We start from the raw sequence: 21,199 nt of genomic DNA on the forward strand, positions 1-21,199 counted from the left end.
AGACCTTCTCAATCAGTTCCCTAAGTTTTCATAACTGTTGGTTTAATTTTTTTATTTTTTTTAACATTTGCAAATATAAAGAAAGTGATAGACAAGTTTTCTGTGTCCAGGTTTGTCAGGCTTCAAGCCTTGCAAGTGGAGGCCTAATGACTATTTCCAGTCCCTGGTGGCCTAGTGGATTAGCTCCCAGTGCCTGACAAACCAGTGGTTTAGCTTACAGTCCCATTTGGCCTTTTTGTTTAGCTTTTAGTCCCTGCCATCCTAATGGTTTAGCTTCTTTTTTTTTTTTTTTTTTTTTTTTTTTTTTTTGAATCAGATATTTTTATTAAACCATCAAAATTGTGCATAAACAATAAAAGGAATAGTTTGTTTTCAGCAATATACAAATACACAATACTTTTTTTTGTTAGAAAACTTATTTAGTCCCAAACCAAACTCCCACCCCCCTTCCCCCCACCCACTAGAGACCTGTCAAGAGTCATCCCCCACTAAATTATCACATACAAAAGTACAAGAAGAGGAAGATGACTTGTCAAAAAAAATATTTCCATAGGGGCAAAAGGTCTTCAGATCACATTGATTCAAGCCACGGGCTCCACAACCTGTCAAAGAGGTCCATCTTGTTCCTCCTAACGTAGATACTCTTCTCCAAAGCAATGATATGGTCCACTTGCTTCATAAAGTCTCTCCTAGTTGGTGGCTCTTCCCTAATCCAGAATTTGGCGATCAACTTTCGCGCAATAAATAACAGTCTAGCTATAACCGTTTTATACAGCTTATCAGTTATTACCTCCTCCACATAGCCCAAAACACATACCAGAGGATCCCGAGGCACATTACAACTATATGCCAAACCCACTTTATTCAACACCACCACCCAAAAGGAGGACAGCCTGGGGCACTGCCACAACATATGAAGGATGCCCGCTTCGGACTGCGAGCATCTAGGGCATTCTGAATTAGGCCTTAATCCGGCTTTAAATAACATGTCTGGGGTTCTGTAAGCCCTATGAATGACAAATAATTGTGACAGCCTACCAGGCTCACTCATTGATATCTTGGGCACATAATCCAATACTGATTCCCATCGGTCATCATCAATCGCCCCCAGGTCAGCCTCCCATTTCGCCCTTGCTCTAATAGGGTGCTCCGCCAGAAAAGAAAATAATGGTTTAGCTTCTAGCCTTGCAAGCAGAGGCCTATTGGTTTAGTTTCCAGTACATGGTAGTACAGTGGTTTACTGTAGTTTCTAGTCCTTGGCAGTTTAGTTTCTAATCCCTGGCCGGTTCGTTTCTAATCCCTGGTGGTCTAGTTTCCAGTCCCTGGTGGTTTAGTTTCCAGTCCCTAGTGGTCCAGTGGTTTAGTTTCCAGTCCCTGGCGGTCTAGTAGTTTAGTTTTTAGTCCGTGGTGGTCTAGAGGCTTAGTTCCCAGTACCTGGTGGTTTTGTTTCCAGTCCCTGGTGGTCTAGTGGTTTAGTTTCCAATCCATGGCGGCCTACTGGCTTAGCTTCCAATCCATGGTGACTTTTTAACATTCAAGCCATCAGTATCTTGTTTTTTGATCCACCCATTTATGGCAAAGAATTGGCACCTAGACCCTGGTAGCTTAGAGGTTTTCAATTAAGCCATGATTGGCCTAGAAAATGTATTGTCCAGCGATTGCCAACCTAGTATCAGTCCTGTACCCAAGTGGTTTAATGTCCAACCCATGGTGGCCTAATAGTTTACTGCACAGGTCATGTAATATACTCCTTGCACAGTCAATGGTCAGGGAGGGATGAGCGAGCCGTGTCTTCCTCAGGGGAAATGTGTACCATCCCTCCCTGACCTGCCTGGTGTTCCTTTAGGGGCTGTTAGTTCTGGGGTGATCAGTATCTGTTCTCTGATCTGTGCATGGTTCGGTGATTATCATGTGAGTGCTTTTATTTACAGGGCTTTGCACCTTTTTCCATCAGGACATCTTTTGTATTTTACATTTATGTTCTTATGGATATTGTTTCTGCGACTCAGAGTACTTTACTGGATTGTGCAATGTTAACCAGGGACAACCCCTTTAATAAAGTGATTTGTCTCTTATTAAGGTGATCCCTGTATATGCAATCTCTCCAATTGAAAATAAAGGATTTATTGCATGGGTATAAATTACGTTTCTACATGTATATACATCACAATGTACACTGTATTAACAGGCGATGCCGGGGACTCTAGAGCGGGCTCCAGCGTAAAACCAGAGACCTCTACCGTCAGCCCCAGAAAACAAGACAGGACCACACGAGGCTGCTCAGTGTCCAGCAGTGAGCCCGACAGTCAGTGGTCGCCTTAGTTTATACACTGCAGGTAATGGGGGTCCATGATCCCACCGTGTAAACATGTTTAATTCTAGGACAGCTTCCTGCTGAGGTCATTGATCAGTCTCCGTCTCCAAGTAACAAATGCAGAGCTGATCCTTACTGGCGAGTAGTAGAGAGTCCTCTCCCAGTGGGTGCCAGGCGAGTGACAGGACATTAAAAGAACCTGGGGAAAAAAAAAAAAAAGAAGAGGGAAACCATTTACAGTCACACGAAAATATATGCAAATGTTAAAAAGGTTTACTGCAATAGGAAATCTTTTCTGCAATTTGCAAAAAACAGCGCTACACCTGTCCACCGGTATTACACCTACGTAATTGGGGCTGCAATACCGGATGCAATCCAAGCTCAGGGGTGGCGCTGTTTCTGGGAGGGGGCAGCTAGGTTTTTCCAATCATGTACAACCTTAGTAATGCGGAACATAAGTAATCATTACAGGGGAAATCAGTATTTGCAGCCCAATTCTAGCCATGGTGTCTGATGAATACTTGTCTGCAGCTTTCTCTTACACATGCATGCATCTTATAGGGGCAACCAATATGGCTGCACTAAGCTCTCGCTAGGTAGGTAGGTCTGCGGTATAACTAGTAAGGCTGGGTAAGAACTTCTGCCTGCCACCCGAAGGAGGACGACGGACAAGGATTTATAACTAATTATTGAAATAATACACTTTCCCTGCTGGCCACAAACATGGACTCAAGATAAGGACTGGTGAAGATGTAAGTGTTGCATCCAGACAGTTCCTGTAATGGACACCGACAATCCTGAATGTCATCTGTGTTTATAGGAAGGGGTCACTCACCTTCAACAGGGACCTGGACGGAGACGCAGCCGGAAGGAGACCACAAATACACTTTGCTATTTCCAGTGCAGATGGCAAGCCTTGGCTGGACGGGGTCCCAACAGAAAGAGCGGACGGGTGACGTCTGCTCCAGCACCACCGACAACCTCATCTTCTGAACGTCCCACAGCCACACACAGCACGGCATGTTATCTACGAGACAGCGGTCAGCACAAAAAGTGGTCAACTCCAGCCCTCCAGACATTCCCACGTGCAGCAGCAGACGCCACATGGTGACCCTGTCATTAGGGGTTATGTGGGCTTTCTGCTTTAGTGTAAAGGAAATGTGATATTTCTATGGTATGTGATCTGGGGGGGCTCAATTTCTCACTGTTTTTAATGCAAAACATTGACATTTTAGGTCCATGGTCAGAAAACTCCCCAGGTCTCAATCCCATTGAGAAGTCTTGAAAAATAAGGGACAACGCTGTAAATAATTAAGCCTTTAGTCTGATGTATTTATCAATAAAAGGGTAACAACTTATGAAATGCTGATAATTGTACTTCAGTAACCAGAGAGACATCTGACCAAGATCTAAAGACACTGAAGCAGATAACCAAACTTTGTGCCAGTCTCAAAGCTTTTGGCCACGACCGTCCGAGTCCACCATTCTGTAAGAACAGCATCATATTCACAAAGTACGTGTATGGCATTGTGCAGGGGGATTATGGTGGACAATACTGTTAGATATCCTGACTGTTCTACTTTTCAGATTTGACAGCTACTTACTAGGTTTTCCAAAATATGAATAGGCAAAAAAAATAAAAATACCATTTTTGGTGGCCAAATATCGATTATCAGGACTGAAGGCCAGCATCCCAATCCCAAGTTCTGGATTTGCACGGTCAGTGTCTGGTTTGATGGTGCGTAATGTCACTGGCACCTCCAGGAGCTCATCTGTGGACAGAAAAAAGCAATCACACTATTCATATTACCGGGCCAGCGCAAAAAAAAAAGAAGCCACTTATGTCAGATTACAGGGAATCCGACACCAGGTTTCTGCATCAAATATGGACAGGGGCACTGATTATAGCGCTGGTGGGTCACTTTTATGGTGTAGACTTACGCTGCAGCAAGAAGCGAGGTGCGATGTTTTGAGCTACCACCTAACTTTGCCCTACAAGGTCCTAATTGACTGCTTCCTCCGAATACTGCGCATAGGCTGCAAATCGAGGACTGAAGGGTGAAATTACACTACAAGTGATGAACACAGTCCCTGCATCAAGCGCTGGCGTCTCTCTCCTCTTCTATGGACATAATCGCCGTCCGGATGAAGTGGAAGCTGGTGCTGCTCTCTCACTTCCTCCAAATGTCTTTATTTTGTCTGAAGGACAGGAGAGGGAAGCCAGCGCTGATTGGCCACAGGGATTACGTGACAATGTCACACAATCCCTGGGAGAGCCGATGCTGACACCACTGGTGAGTATAAGTGGTATAAGTATTTTAACATAGGGATTCAGTAGTGGACAACCCATTTGAGGCACCATGTTCCAAGTGACCAGTTCTGTTTAAACAGCAGCCTCTCCTCCCCTAAAATCGGCACGTTCAGACTATTTGGCTGTAATATTTATGGGCTCCTTAGTCTGTCAGGAAACTCGGGCCTTCAGCTCAAGGTTGAATCAGCAAATCGGCATTTTTCTTCCCTTTCTCTTACAAGTTATCCACATTTTTGTAATAAAAAATTATTTGGAAGTAAACCTCTGTTTGGCAGCACGTTTTATCTCAGCAGAATTGCAAATGCAGCTCTGAAGTTGAATATAGGGTGTGACGTGGGATTTACCATGAATAAGGCTGTACCCTGACATGCGTAGCTCTGGTGTCCTTCTGTGGAATAGTCTGTAATTACTATTCGTCTTTTAAATATGCAAAATAAAGCTGGTAGTTTTTTGATCTACAAAATAAATTTTTTTTTCCGTTGCTGGATTTTCGACTTTTTTGGATATTTGCTGGAGCCTGAGTGGAACTGAAATCTACTCGAATGTTACAACTATTTGCACGGATTTAGCAAAATGGTTGCAGCTGGATGACATTTCTATAACTCATAGACCACCATCAAAATGTGTGCAAAAAATAAGTCCTTATACTCACCTCTCCAGCCCCTCCACTCCTCACAGTCACCTGTCCGGTCATTACTGCATCTTCACATCACCTTGCCTCACGCTGTAGGGTTCTGTGCACAGGCGAAAGGTCAGGATGTCACGGTGTGAGCCATGACCTTGTACACACACGTGCAGAAATGTCTCGGGCCTCACAGGAAGTCGCAGCGCAAGAGGCCGTGATCTGAAGATGCAGTGATCACCGGACAGGTGACTGTGAGGAGCAGAGGGGCCGGAGGTGTGAGCGTAAGGCGAGAATGAGGAATTTTTATATTATTATATATTATGTTTACTATGTTCTGAGGTTCTGGGGTCTAAAAAGACAGTAAGAACAATTCAGCTACATGTAACATTTTGGCAGGAACTAGAGAACCTGCTCACCACTTACATTTACTGTGGACAGCAAACAAACTATTGGGGGCTCCTCGTGGAGGGAACATGAGCTGACTAGGTTCAACGCTTTGACATTTGTCCACTTCTCGGTACACTACCTAATAAAGAATTGAGGATGCAAAGATGTGTAAAAAAAAAAAGTACCATTGCTAAATAGAAAATAAATCTTCAATTAAATCAACATAAAATGTTCAGTAACTGCACCTTAAGGGTAGGTGCATACGTTCAGGATTTTTGCGTGTTTTTTCGCGATAAAAACGCGATAAAATGCTTAAAAAACGCATACATATGCATCCTATCATTTAGAATGCATTCCGCAAAAAAAAAAAACACATTCCGTAAAAAGAAGCAGCATGTTCATTATTTTTGCGGATTTTATGCAGATTTCCCATTATATTATGGCATTTGGAGTGTCTGGGAAAAAATGCAAAAAATCCACGCACAAAACACGTCAAAAATGCATAAAAACCGCAAAAAAAAAAATCACATGCAGATTTCTGGCAGAAATGTCCGTTTTTTGTCAGGAAATTTCTGCTAGAAATCCTGACGTGTGCACATACCCTAAAGGGGTTGTCCAAGACTTTACAAGTCCCTTTCATGTCAACTACCTGCCGTAGATAGTTCAAAGAACACTTCAATCAATGGATCTTGGAATAATAATAAGTTCCACAATTGGATAAGCTAAGAAAATGTTCCTATGTGGAAATCCCCTGCTACCATGTCTGTATCCTCTCTTTTGCTTCTTCCTCTACTGTCCTGTCGGTATACTGTTTTGCTTCCTCATCTGCTGTCCTGTCTGTATCCTCTTTTGCTTCCTCATTTGCTGTCCTGTCTGTACACTGTTTTCCTTTCTCCACTGCTGTCCTGTCTGTATACTCTTTTGCTTCCTCCTTCACTTTCCTGTCTGTATAATCTTTTGCTTCCTCCTCCACTTTCCTGTCTGTATACTCTTTTGCTTCCTCCTTCACTTTCCTGTCTGTATATTCTTTTGCTTCATACTCCACTGTCCTGTCTGTATACTCTTTTGCTTCATCCTCCATTTTCCAGTCTGTATACTCTTTTGCTTCATCCTCCACTGTCCTGTCTGTATACTCTTTTGCTTCATCCTCCACTGTCCTGTCTGTATTCTCTTTTGCTTCAGCCTCCATTGTCCTGTCTGTATTCTCTTTTGCTTCAGCCTCCACTGTCCTGTCTGTATCCTCTCTTTTGCTTCCTCCTCCACTTTCCTGTCTGTATACTCTTGCTTCATCCTCCACTGTCCTGTCTGTATCCTCTCTTTTGCTTCTTCCCCAGCTGTTCTGTCTGTATCCTGTTTTGCTTCCTCCTCTGCTGTCCTGTCTGTATTCTCTTTTGCTTCCTCCTCTGCTGTCCTGTCTGTATTCTCTTTTGCTTCAGCCTCCACTGTCCTGTCTGTATTCTCTTTTGCTTCAGCCTCCATTGTCCTGTCTGTATTCTCTTTTGCTTCAGCCTCCACTGTCCTGTCTGTATCCTCTCTTTTGCTTCCTCCTCCACTGTCCTGTCTGTATACTCTTGCTTCATTCTCCACTGTCCTGTCTGTATTCTCTTTTGCTTCATCCTCCACTGTCCTGTCTGTATCCTCTCTTTTGCTTCTTCCCCAGCTGTTCTGTCTGTATCCTCTGTTTTGCTTCCTCCTCAACTTTCCTGTCTTTATACTCTTTTGCTTCATCCTCCACTGTCCTGTCTGTATACTCTTTTGCTTCCTCCTCAACTTTCCTGTCTGTATACTCTTTTTGCTTCCTCCTCCACTTTCCTGTCTGTATACTCTTTTGCTTCATCCTCCACTGTCCTGTCTGTATACTCCCTTTTGGTTCCTCCCCTGCCCAGGAACTGTGGTATGATCAGACCATGTTCCTGCATGACTGGACACATACATTACACAGCAGGGGCACATTTATAAGATTATCTCAGGGACATTTTGTAACACATACAATTGTGAAAGGTATTGTTATGTCAAGATCTATTGATTAAAACATACTTTGTTCGTGGGGAAATCCTTTAAAGTATTTATGGCAAAACCAGTAACAGACAGGGTTGTGGACAACCTCTTTAATTAATCAGACAAAGCAATCTTATTTACTTTTCTATCCATGCGGAAAGTGACATTTGGAGATCTGCGTTTCTACTACCAGACAGCAGTGAACTGTTGGTATAGTTATATACTGAAGGGCCCTATACACATCCCAGCTCCTTCCCAACAGATAGTATTGGGGTAGATGGGGGGCAGATAAGGATCCGGCAGAATGAATTCAACATTTATTTTGTCCTCCAAGCTGAAAAGTCGCTGTGGCTCATTCCGTTCTCCCCATTCTTAGCGAGCATGGAGAAGTTGGGTGAGCGCGGTCAGCCGAACAAGCATGTGGCCAACAGTTATCTAAGAAGTAAGGGCGCCTTCAGAGCCAGGGTAACATGTCTGACAGCAGCCGAGAGCTAAACTCTTACCTGTTTCCAAAAAGAACAAGCAGAATATTAAAAGCAGCTCTGAATGAATGGTGAAAAACTCATAACTCAAAATGTAAAAAAAAAAAAATCCCCTAAAATAACGGAATATGTAAGTTTACAAATGTGTGACGTACTCTAGGCTCTGCGAAGATGTAGTCGCAAGCTGTTGTGAAACTACAACTCTCAGCATGCATGGACAACCAGACTTTAGTTTCATAACTGCCGAAGACATACAGGTTGGAAACTAGTGTTATAGCAAACAATGTTCCAATCCCAAGACCCGTCATAAATCATTATCCCCAACGCCCCTGGCTCACAAGGCCAGCGCAGAGTGGTACCCCATGTACTGAAGACCTTGCCCCTCTATATAAGTGCCCGGCAGGATCCTGCAGTCCTGGGCTTGGTGATGCTTACAGTCTTTGGATTGGAGATTGTAGCGGGATGCAACAGTTCTTTGATCGGTTTCCATGTCACGTGGTTGAGGATTCGGACCTAGTAAAGAAAAACAAATGAATAGCACTAAGCAAACGTAAAAACAAGAGCAACGTAGAGGCCTGTGATGTCCGTTTACAGACCTTTTCATCGTAGCTGCCGACAGCCAGAAACTGGCTACTGGGACTCCACGTAACTGACTTGATGCCCAGCGACCACTCGTAGGCAGAATAACTGGACAGCAAGCGACCATCCAGCGAGTACAGCAGCACCTTGTACTGGCGTAGAAGAGACAGAAGTCACTATGAGACGTACATCTCAATCTACAGGAACAGCATTTTTTGGGGGGCCAGAAGATTGTGGACTGAACTGAAACCCAGGGAAAAAAAATCATCCTACCTCCAGGCAAGTGTCCCACACAGCCAGCACACAGCCATTTGGAGCCCAGTCTATGCCAGTCACATCCTGGGTGTCAGTTTCAAAGTGCTGCAATGAAACCAAGGCAAAGATAAGAGGTATATAACCCAATCACTTCATCAAATAAAAGTGCCCCCTACATACAAGAACATAGCTACAAATTATACTGCCCCCTATGTACAAGAATATAACTACTGCTATACTGCCCCCATGTACAAGAATATAACTACTATAATACTGCCCGTATGTACAAGAATATAACTACTATAATACTGCCCCTATGTACAAGAATATAACTACTATAATACTGCCCCTATGTACAAGAATATAACTACTATAATACTGCCTCTATGTACAAGAATATAACTACTATAATACTGCCCCTATGTACAAGAATATAACTACTATAATACTGCCACCTATGTTCAAGAATATAACTACTATAATACTGCCCCTATGTACAAGAATATAACTACTATAATACTGCCTCTATGTACAAGAATATAACTACTATAATACTGCCCCTATGTACAAGAATATAACTACTATAATACTGCCCCTATGTACAAGAATATAACTACTATAATACTGCCCCTATGTACAAGAATATAACTACTATAATACTGCCACCTATGTACAAGAATATAACTACTATAATACTGCTCCTATGTACAAGAATATAACTACAATAATACTGCTCCTATGTACAAGAATATAACTACTATAATACTGCCCCTATGTACAGGAATATAACTACTATAATAGTGCCCCTATGTACAAGAATATAACTAGTATAATACTGCCCCTATGTACAAGAATATAACTACTATAATACTGCCCCTATGTACAAGAATATAACTACTATAATACTGCCCCTATGTACAAGAATATAACTACTATAATACTGCCCCTATGTACAAGAATATAACTACTATAATACTGCCCCTATGTACAAGAATATAACTACTATAATACTGCTCCTATGTACAAGAATATAACTACTATAATACTACCCCTATGTACAAGAATATAACTACTATAATACTACTGCTATGTACAAGAATATAACTACTATAATGCTGCCACCTATATACAAGAATATATCTACTATAATACTGCCCCTATGTACAAGAATATAACTACTATAATACTGCCCCTATGTACAAGAATATAACTACTATAATACTGCCACCTATATACAAGAATATAACTACTATAATACTGCCACCTATATACAAGAATATAACTACTATAATACTGCCTCCTATGTATAAGAATATAACTGCTATAATACTGCCTCTATGTACAAGAATATAACTACTATAATACTGCCACCTATATACAATATAACTACTATAATACTGCCTCTATGTACAAGAATATAACTACTATAATACTGCCCCTATGTACAAGAATATAACTACTATAATACTGCCACCTATATACAAGAATATATCTACTATAATACTGCCTCCTATGTACAAGAATATAACTACTATAATACTGCCACCTATATACAATATAACTACTATAATACTGCCTCTATGTACAAGAATATAACTACTATAATACTGCCACCTATATACAAGAATATAACTACTATAATACTGCCCCTTATGTACAAGAATATAACTACTTTAATACTGCTCCTATGTACAAGAATATAACTACTATAATACTGCCCCTATGTACAAGTATATAACTACTATAATACTGCCCCTATGTACAAGAATATAACTACTTTAATACTGCTCCTATGTACAAGAATATAACTACTATAATACTGCTCCTATGTACAAGTATATAACTACTATAATACTGCCCCTATGTACAAGAATATAACTACTATAATACTGCCCCTATGTACAAGAATATAACTACTATAATACTGCTCCCATGTACAAGAATATAACTACTATAATACTGCTCCCATGTACAAGAATATAACTACTATAATACTGCTCCCATGTACAAGAATATAACTACTATAATACTGCTCCTATGTACAAGAATATAACTACTATAATACAGTCCCCTATGTACAAGAATATAACTACTATAATACTGCTCCCATGTACAAGAATATAACTACTATAATACTGCTCCTATGTACAAGAATATAACTACTATAATACAGTCCCCTATGTACAAGAATATAACTACTATAATACTGCCCCTCCATAGAACTTTATGAGCACTAACTGCCAGCTCACTAATGATAAAATCTGTATTCACTGGTGGCAGATTTTATTGCGAGTGAATGATCAGTTCAGGAGGAGAAAGAAGCACATTTATATGATAAGATATATTACAACTTTTCTTAACTTCACTTATGCTATTGAATAAATTAAAGAAAAGCAATGGTTACTCTTGGTTATCACATCAATAATCTATCCTTAGTTCAGGACATCGATATCAGTGGGGGTCAGACAAGACGGCACCCCGACCGATCAGCAATCTTCATATATACAGTAGATGGAGACTAACTGCACAGCGCCATCCACTGTGCAGTGGCCGCTCTCAGGTACTGCAGCCCAGTTCCTATTGAAGGGAACCGATCTCCATTTGATCTGACATTTACCAAATATCTAGGGAGAAGTCATTAATATAAGTCTTGAAAGCACTACCTTTATAAACATACAGGTCAGTAGTATAGCAGTTGTATTCTTGTGCACACGGGGCCGTATTGGAGCTGTATCTTTGTCCATAGACATAGTTGTGCTATAGTTTTACATCAGGGGTACTATGATTGGACTGTGCACTTTATATGGTATATTATGTACAAATCTCAGTGTGTCAGCCTTTATTTTATGCTCCTGTCTGTCGGTCAGGCCAGGACCTCGTCCACTTCACTGTGAAATTAAACCCTGAAGTTGTTCACATCATCCTAAATACATGTTGTGACAGCTGGTGAAGGAGATGTGTGCGCAGAGACCCCAACATGCGGAATGTGGTGCCCCCGTCAGATGGGCTAATACGGCCACGTGTGAACGACCAGCGCCATCTGCTGATCACAGCAGAGATCAAGGGCGGGCATCGGGCAGCTTTATGGTCAGTGACGGGGGCATGCAATGCTGTAATGCTGTTCAGAATTTATTTCCCCACTGCTTACATAGCTCCAGCATATTCCCAAGCGCAGTACACAAATGTGGCCCTTTCCATACTGCATTGCGTCAGGGGCTATTTTTTCCCCAGTGGATGTCAGGCCCACGACATTTTGCTATGAGGAGCGCCCTTTGCGTCCAGTGCATTTTTTTTCCTACCGGGGATTTCAGCACCGCATCATTTTTGCTGTGATTTTGGAAACACTGTGGCCACAAAAAAAAAAAAAAAATCACATACAAAATGGGAATGGACTCTGAATAAAAGCCAGAAAAAAAAAAAAAACTGGCTTACCCTATTGATCATGCACTTAGTGGCCTGCAGGTGTCAATGTCAAAATATCGAAAATCGGTGTCCAACAGAAGAATCAATGCCATCAATGGATTATAGAAGAAGTCACTGTAATGGGTTCAGGTCAGCTGTCCTACCATTACACAGCAGCAGGGGGCGCTCATGTGGCCACAGACGCTTCATCCCTAATTAATGTAATGGCTTTACATAATGGCCGGCTACAATGAATGTGCGCGGGCGGGTGGAAATAATGCGGCTATGTTTAGGCACCTTGCTGACTGCCAGGGAAGAATCCAGGAAAGTCCCCAGAAAGCAGCGTAGTAAATTCTACAAACTAAGCACTAAAGATACATAGGTATTAAATGAACAGGCGGGCGCGCAGCATGTGGACGCAGGCATTTCTCACCCTTAGAAGGCGCCAGTCGTTGCACACAAATATGCTAATGTAATCTTTGCAGTCCCGTCTCTCCGCCAGGGCCATGTGCCGCCCATCGCTGGTGAAGGCTATCCCTGCAGGAAGAGATCGGGGTCAGCACTCACCTAGGTTCTAACAACAGTGATAAAGTCAGTACATCCCACATATACAAAGCTGCCAGAAAAAGAAGATGAAAGCCATCCATCATGGAGAGTTTACACGTGCTTCACGTATACATCGGACGTATTATTTCCCCCAGTCCTACACTGGTGACTCTTCCTGGTTATCCTCTAGGGCTGAGCTGGGGAACCTCAGACCCTCGGGCTGTTTATGCCCCTGATGACCCTTTATCCGTCCCCCGGGCAGATTCCTGAGGGCCACAGTGCTTGGGCTTGTATTTTGTATTAGTTCCTTCTTGCTCGGTGAGCACGCACACGCAGTGTTCACTACTGAACGCAGAGGCGCGTGCAATAAAAAATTACGTGCCAACCTTAGAATGTTCCTTGTGGGTGGAGTTAGCTCACAATTGGTACACGCCCCCGAGGGATGGTATAAATATCCAAATGGACCTTGGCAGAAAAAAAAAAAAGGTTCCCCACCCCTGCAGTAGGGTGTTTCAGAAGTGCAGGCAGTTGTGACTCGCGCCATGCGATATATTGTATAGAATGTGATGTTTGCCAACAGCGGTGTATAAGATGCTTAACCCGCAACAACGCATCGCTGAGAAAATCGCCAACCGGGACAGCGCATACTCCGCTGCGGGGTTTTCTTATTGATCACAACTCAGACATTTCTAGTTTTAGCTTTTATGGAATAGAGAAGGTGTTATTCCCAAAAAGAGGAGGGACGACGGCAAAAATTACTACTGATACGTGCAGCTTATTGGATCTTAAAGTTGGATTCTGAGGTTCCCCAAAGTGTGAATCTCAAAAGCAATCATATGTATATAGAAGAGAATATGAAAATACAATAAGGATTTGTGACGACCCTTGGTTCCTTCTAGGTGTTTACTAGAATATCTGCCATTTGTATATACGTCTGCGTGTGATTGGCGCCCGGTTCAATTATACCGTTGGATCCAATCGTTTTAATATTTTCAGTGAAGAAATTGGTTTTATTACTGGATGGTTCTGCTGAAGATCCCCCTAGTTTTGTCAACTTCTTCTTTAACATTTTTTTTTGTTCGTTTATTTTTATTTAGGTATTTTTATTTTTGCGCCAAATTCATCATCGTTTTTGTGCCATTTTTTACTGCACAAAGTGGGTGTGGGAATTATCCAGATGTTTTCGGCGACTTTTGGAAATGTCACAAAACTTTTCCGCATTAGTACAGCACCTTTGTAGAGTAAATTCTAGTGAATTGGTGGGGCTGCCCGGTCATGTTCCTTCCTGGCCAAACTTCCACCCCCTAGAGTTGCTCGAAACTGGCGAAAGAAAACCGAAAAGGAGCAAAAATTCAACAAAGCGCTTAATCATTTTTTTGTGTATTAGCGCCTCACCATTTTTATTCAAAATTCCAGTTTGTATTCACATGCCAAAAAAACCTGTCGACTGTGTACAGTTCATCACAGGATGTTGGCTCTGTCCCTGGCGGCTGCAGATGGTGAACAAGTCAATCACAGGACCAGACGGCCCTTACCGAGGACTTACCTTTCTGACACGGCTTCGGATACTTTATGTATGACACGGACTTTGCACTAAGGGACCACAAAGTTATTCGGAGCTGCGAAAAGACAATGAAATTCCATATAAATATTCAATAACATACATTACGAGCGGTGGTCCTCATGGCTGGACCAACATTGGGAAAGGTTATAAATAAGGCACAATTCAAATAGCCGTAACCAATAATCTATTGTGTCTGCAGCTCCTATGAAAACCTCTTTGTCTCTATGGTAACAGACTACAAATACACCATGTGTAGTCTGATCCTGCAGTCGCACTGCCATACAACTACCCTGCACCACTTATTAACCCAACACATTTCTATTAGTCAGTATTATTGAACGTATTGGATGACTGAAGGATCGGCAAGTTTTATTACAGCTGGAATATCAAAGATATATCACATGCCTTATTGGGGGTCAAATTACGGAGACCCCCCAGTGATCACTAGAATGAAACTGTAGCGGCATCACACTGGTTAGACAATGATGGGATATCCCTCCAGAGACATTTTTGCCCTGACGCGTTTTAAGAAATAATTGTATTTGCCGTGGTGAAATAACACATTTTAGGCTACTTTCACACTAGTGTCGGAATCTCCCCGTCGCAATGCGTAGGGCAGAGATTCCGACGCTAGCGTTTAACGCATTGCACAACGGAGGCAGCGGATGCATTTCTCCGGCGCATCCGCTGCCCCATTGTGAGGTGCGGGGAGGTGGGGGCGGAGTTCCGGCCGCGCATGCGCGGTCGGAAAAAGCGGTCCATCAGGAGCAAAAAACGTTACATGTAGCGTTTTTTGCTCCCGACGGTCTGCCAAAGCACGACGCATCCGTCGCACGACGGATGCGACGTGTGGCAATCCATCGCAATGCGTCGTCAATACAAGTCTATGGGGAAAAAACGCATCCTGCAAGCACTTTTGCAGGATGCGTTTTTTCTGCAAAACGACACATTATTACGGATTGTAGTTAACGCTAGTGTGAAAGTAGCCTAAGACTTCTTTTCTTATAAATCGCTGCATTGTTTTGATAATCTGCTGCTCCTCCTGAAAATTTATGACCACTGGGTAGACATTCCTCTTGGCAGAGGTAGGTGAATCTGCACATTCAGCCTTTTTTTAATACTTTTAGGATCGCGTCAGAGTTTGCAAGGACAATCCTCAATTTGTAACACCCAGTTGTTAATTCATTCCTATATATTACAGAAGGCATAACAGAGGAGCGGCACAATGCAGAGTATTAAGAGAATATCCTCAGATCATGGGGATTGTATCTACTAAAGCAAACCGATCGGGAGAACAGAACGGTCACACACAACGGGAATATTGCAAAAATACAAAAAAAAATTCCAGGATTGATGTAGGAAGTTTGGAGCGTCCATGTATGAAGGTTATGTAGAACGACGGCACTTAGGAATTTACACAGGGACCTATTCTCAGCTCTTTGGGAACTGATGGAAGTAAGAGCCCACACTCTGCGCCCACTCTGCGCCCACTCCGTGTGACCTCAGCAGCTGCATAGCTCACATGCCGCGATTTAAAACAGACATATCCACCATCGTTTCCTGGCTTATGTTTGATTAATAGGGCCCCAACCCTATGAGAGAGAACGAAGGGAAATGCCAACAGGACTAAGACTGGGATGCACTGAAGGAATATTAACCATTGCCATAAAGACAGATAAAAGAACAAAATAAAGGGAAAATAAATATAAGAAAATTATAGAAAACAAGTGAAATACCCTTCATTTGGTACGCAGATAAACAAAAACAAAAAAAGCTTTGTTCAAAATAAAGCATAAGACACTAGGCAGAGATTTACGAGTTTTCTCTTATCTTATAATATGACATTTATCAGATTACAGAAATGTTACTGCGTATTATCAAATTTGATTTGGTCTCCCGGTGAGATTGTAGAGGTCACTAGAACGGCAGTGTGAAAATGTGACCTGAAAGGCAGCAATTAACACAATGCAACAGTGAATGGACAAAAGAGAAATCTAAATACAATCAATATCTGGTGTGATCGCCCTTCACTTTCAAAACAGCCTCATTTCTCCTAGATACACTTGTACTTGCACACAGTTTTTGAAGGAACTCAACAAGGAGGTTGTTCCCAACATCTTGGAGAACTGACCGCAGATCTTCTGTGGATGTCTCTTCATCAGGCTGGATGATGAGATAAGGGGTCTGTGGGGCCATATTTCATCACTCCCAGTAGTCCTTGTTAGGTTCTCTGAGAAACATGCTTCCTTCTCTGCTTATTGACTACTATTTTTCCCCCACCTCCTGAACTTATCCAAGATCAGTGGTGGTGAACCTATGGCACACACATGAGGAGGCACTCCGAGCCCTCTCTGTGGCCACGCAGGTCATCAGTCCAGCATCCAGAGGTGTAACAATGGTGTGACCCATGTGGGAAGGTGGCCCAGCGCTGCCAATTTCACCTGCATGTGCGTCCATTATGCGTGGCCCGTGCTGGCACGCCAAAGTCAGCTACTGGCTCCTGCACCGGTTATAGAAGAGGACACCGAACGGCATGGGGGCAGCGGAAAGAGAGCAGAATAGTTTATTTATTTTTTTAAATGTACTGGATAGTACACCTTGACGCCCCCGGAAGAAGCTCAGGGTGAAACGCGCGTCGGAGTGAGGGGGAACGACCAGACCACCCACCATTACCATCATCAGCACCTTACCTTCATTGTGATTCCAGAGCATAGATATTATGCCTTCGTCTTTTTTTTTTATACTGCACTTTGTGTATGCTGTTTGTGGGATCTTTAATCTATAAGGGTATATTAATAGATAGCTGCTTTAGGCACTTAGTCACTTTATTAACCCTTTTTTACTCTGCTATATGGTGTCTTAATACCTTGGTCCAAGCACTGGTCTTGGCTTGTTTGACTCTATGATGCCATTACCGTTTCTGCACTAGGCAATTTATAATCTGAATCTAGTCTGGAACGAGTTCTGTGAATGGTTATATTGGTTGGGTAGGTGTTGGAGTCCCCTACTGGGTATTTTGTGTCATTTATTATCTAGGTCTTTTAATTATTTTTATTTTATGCATTATGTCAATAAATATTAAGTTTTATTCTTGGTTCTCTTCGTTTAGCTTACTGTTTAATTTCAGTTAGGCTAGTTGCTGTTCAGCTTCCTATTGAAGTCTATAGAGAGGAGAATCAAGCAGAGAAATTTTCACCGAACACTGAAAAGTTTCAACAGAAATTTTCTTTAATTATTGCTCTGTACAAGTGCAAGAGGGGGACAAAGTAGAAGTAAATAAAATAAACACCGCTTTCTATAGAGAGGGGAAAGCACAATGAGAGGACAGGAAGAGGGTGACACGGAGTTGTTTGCAATTTAGAAAATGTTGTATTTCATCATCGTGCTGGATTCACAGCTACATGGCTCTGTACTGCTGTGTAATGTCCTCCATGCTGCTGCAGCTTCAGAGCATGTGGAGATAGAAGGGAAGGAACATCCCCACGTCTGTGTGGAACATATGGGTGACATCACAGCAGCTAGTCTTTACCCACCAGCTCAGACAAATGAAAGTTAAAGAAGGAGCATACAGAGGGGGAAGCTGGAGAGAAATACAGTATACAAGTCAGTTCATGGCCAGAAATGATATTCCTTATGTACACGTAGAACAGCTTATTCTGAAAATATGAGGAAAGACCAGCACTTCCTAAGCGTGTTCCACGAGTCCACTGCCGAGTGACAGGCTGTGCCTCCGAACCCTGTCACTGCCTGTCACTCGGCAGTGGACTCGTCGTGGAACACGCTTAGAGGTAATATGTTGAGGAACTGACCTTGTGCAATCTATATATGTGGGCTGTTGGAGGAATGATACAATAGTATTTGATTAGGGGTGTTCCGTGGTATGGGTGAATTGCACCCTCAGCACTTGCTCTGAAACTGCGGATATGACTTCCGGTTTTTCTCCTTCTTTCCACTGACAGTGTGGATAAGTTGTCCGGTGCAAGTATTATACTACTAATGTTTAATGGAAAGTATTGCAACGTGTCATTCATTAAATATACATCTATATACCTCTATAATTAGAAGATCTCAAATTGTGTGAGGAAAAGGGGAAAAAAATCTTTTCACCCAGTATATACTTTCTGCGGAGTTCCACTTTGTTCGCTTGGCCTTCGTTTTTTTGTTTGGTCTGTGGCACCATCTGTTTTTACTGTTTGGTTATTTATGTCTGAATAAATAAATTGTTTTGTTTTAAAAAAAATTATGTTTGGAAACACTTCTTGGTCCTATTGTTGTGAACCACATGAGGATCGTTATGTTTAAATCTTGCTATGAAGTGTGGCCCATTCCCGTGTAGGGTTTAAGGGCCGGGGTAATATGCTTATTAAACATGGAATGAGCAAGGATTTAGGGAATTGTAATTTCCACAAAATAGCTAACTGATCAGCTACTCCTGCTCTAAAATATGATGATGACAGATCTGAAGTCAAGTAGCTTTTAAGATTTGATTTGTGCAAATGACCCAAACTAACTTGTGGGCTTATAAAATAATAATAATAATAATAATAATAATAAATAATAATACATAAAGCCAGTGGTACTATTATTATTATTGAGTCTGGCACAAACAGACAACAGTAATGTCAAACATAAAAGAAGGAGAGACCGGCAGATAATCGGGTACAAGCAGAACGAGAGTGGCAGGGGGATCGGTGAGGCAGGTATTGCTGTCATTAACCCATTTAATGTCTTTTGCAAAAAAAATAAATAAATAAATTATATATACAGTACAGACCAAAAGTTTGGACACCTTCTCATTTAAAGATTTTCCTGTATTTTCATGACTATGAAAATTGTACATTCACACTGAAGGCATCACAACTATGAATTAACACATGTGGAATTATATACTTAACAAAAGTGTGAAACAACTGAAATTATGTCTTATATTCTACATTCTTTGTTATGATCTGGTGGCCTAGGAGCAGCATGAGACGGACTCTGGAGAAGGTGGTCCCTGTACTGACCGCAAACCCTGAACCTAGCAGCGCAACTAGAAGTAGCCGTGGGGGGTACCTAACACTCCCTAGACCCCTCGGCACAGCCTAAGATCTAACTACCCCCTAAAAACAGAAACAGGAAACCTATCTTGCCTCAGAGAAAATCCCCAAAGGATAGATACCCCCCCACAAATATTGACTGTGAGAGGAGAGGGAAATAACATACGCAGATATGAAATCAGATTTTAGCATAGGAGGCCATACTAGCTAAAAAGAAAGAATAGAACAGAGTACCATGCGGTCAGTATAAAAACACTACAAAATATCCACCGCAGAAAATACGGATCACCACATCTGACTAAAGACATGGGGGATATATCTGCATCTCCAGAGAAATAGCTAGGCTGCAAAAAATCCTTCACAGACTAAGCTGGACAAGACAAAAACATGAAAATGCACAGAACTTTAAGGTCCACAGCTAGTGGACAGCAAAAACAAAGCCAGGACTTATCTTTGTAGAAAAGCACAGCAAACTGGAGAGACCAGCAGGGAAGTGAATCCTTCCAGAACAATGGACAAGTGGCACTGACTAAAGGATCCTGCAAAGCTATATACCCCAGTCAGTCTTGCAATTAGTAGACACACCTGTCCACTCCTGCAGTCCAGGCACAACTGCATTACCCTCTACAACCACCGGCGGGAGCCCAAAAGCTGAATTCACAACAGTTCTTCAAAGTAGCCACCTTTTGCTTTGATGACTGCTTTGTACACTCTTGGCATTCTCTTGATGAGCTTCAAGAGGTAGTCACGGGGAATGGTTTTTCTATTCACAGGTGTGCCCTGTCAGGTTTAACAAGTGGGATTTCTTGCCTTATAAATGGGGTTGGGACCATCAGTTGTGTTGTGCAGGAGTCTGGTGGATACACAGCTGATAGTCCTACTGAATAGACTGTTAGAATTTGTATTATGGCAAGAAAAAAAAGCAGCTAAGTAAAGAAAAACGAGTGGCCATCATTATTTTAAGAAATGAAGGTCAGTCAGTCCAAAAAATTGGGCAAACTTTGAAAGTGTCCCCAAGTGCAGTGGCAAAAACCATCAAGCGCTACAAAGAAACTGGCTCACATAAGGACCGCCCCAGGAAAGGAAGACCAAGAGTCACCTCTGCTTCTGAGGATACGTTTATCCGAGTCACCAGCCTCAGAAATCGCAGGTTAACAGCAGCTCAGATTAGAGACCAGGTCAATGCCACACAGAGTTCTAGCAGCAGACACATCTCTACAACAACTGTTAAGAGGAGACTTTGTGCAGCAGGCCTTCATGGTAAAATAGCTGCTAGGAAACCACTGCTAAGGACAGGCAACAAGCAGAAGAGACTTGTTTGGGCTAAAGAACACAAGGAATGGACATTAGACCAGTGGAAATCTGTGCTTTGGTCTGATGAGTCCAAATTTAAGATCTTTGGTTCCAACCACCGTGTCTTTGTGCGACGCAGAAAAGGTGAACGGATGGACTCTACATGCCTGGTTCCCACCGTGAAGCATGGAGGAGGTGTGATGGTGCGGCGGTGCTATGCTGGTTACACTGTTGGGGATCTATTCAAAATTGAAGGCATACTGAACCAGCATGGCTACCACAGCATCTTGCAGCGGCATGCTATTCCATCCGGTTTGCGTTTAGTTGGACCATCATTTATTTTTCAACAGGACAATGACCCCAAACACACCTCCAGGCTGTGTAAGGGCTATTTGACCAAGAAG

General features: G+C 42.2%; 1 protein-coding gene across 1 annotated transcript in view; it reads right to left on the reverse strand.

The window, feature by feature from the left end:
* Nucleotides 1-274: 274 nt before the first annotated feature.
* Nucleotides 275-21,199, reverse strand: part of WRAP73 (WD repeat containing, antisense to TP73) — a 48,874-nt gene continuing 27,949 nt past the window's right edge. Inside the window, exons 4-12 of the mRNA XM_069742420.1 lie at nucleotides 14,446-14,518; nucleotides 12,787-12,890; nucleotides 8,970-9,056; nucleotides 8,714-8,848; nucleotides 8,553-8,630; nucleotides 5,674-5,776; nucleotides 3,961-4,086; nucleotides 3,150-3,341; nucleotides 275-2,513 (exon numbers count right to left, since the gene is read on the reverse strand). Coding sequence (XP_069598521.1) covers nucleotides 2,401-2,513; nucleotides 3,150-3,341; nucleotides 3,961-4,086; nucleotides 5,674-5,776; nucleotides 8,553-8,630; nucleotides 8,714-8,848; nucleotides 8,970-9,056; nucleotides 12,787-12,890; nucleotides 14,446-14,518 — 1,011 coding nt within the window. The 3' untranslated portion in view covers nucleotides 275-2,400. The remainder of the gene's footprint in view (nucleotides 2,514-3,149; nucleotides 3,342-3,960; nucleotides 4,087-5,673; nucleotides 5,777-8,552; nucleotides 8,631-8,713; nucleotides 8,849-8,969; nucleotides 9,057-12,786; nucleotides 12,891-14,445; nucleotides 14,519-21,199) is intronic.

Source organism: Ranitomeya imitator, chromosome 10 (assembly GCF_032444005.1).
Source record: "Ranitomeya imitator isolate aRanImi1 chromosome 10, aRanImi1.pri, whole genome shotgun sequence".
Lineage (NCBI taxonomy): Eukaryota > Metazoa > Chordata > Amphibia > Anura > Dendrobatidae > Ranitomeya > Ranitomeya imitator.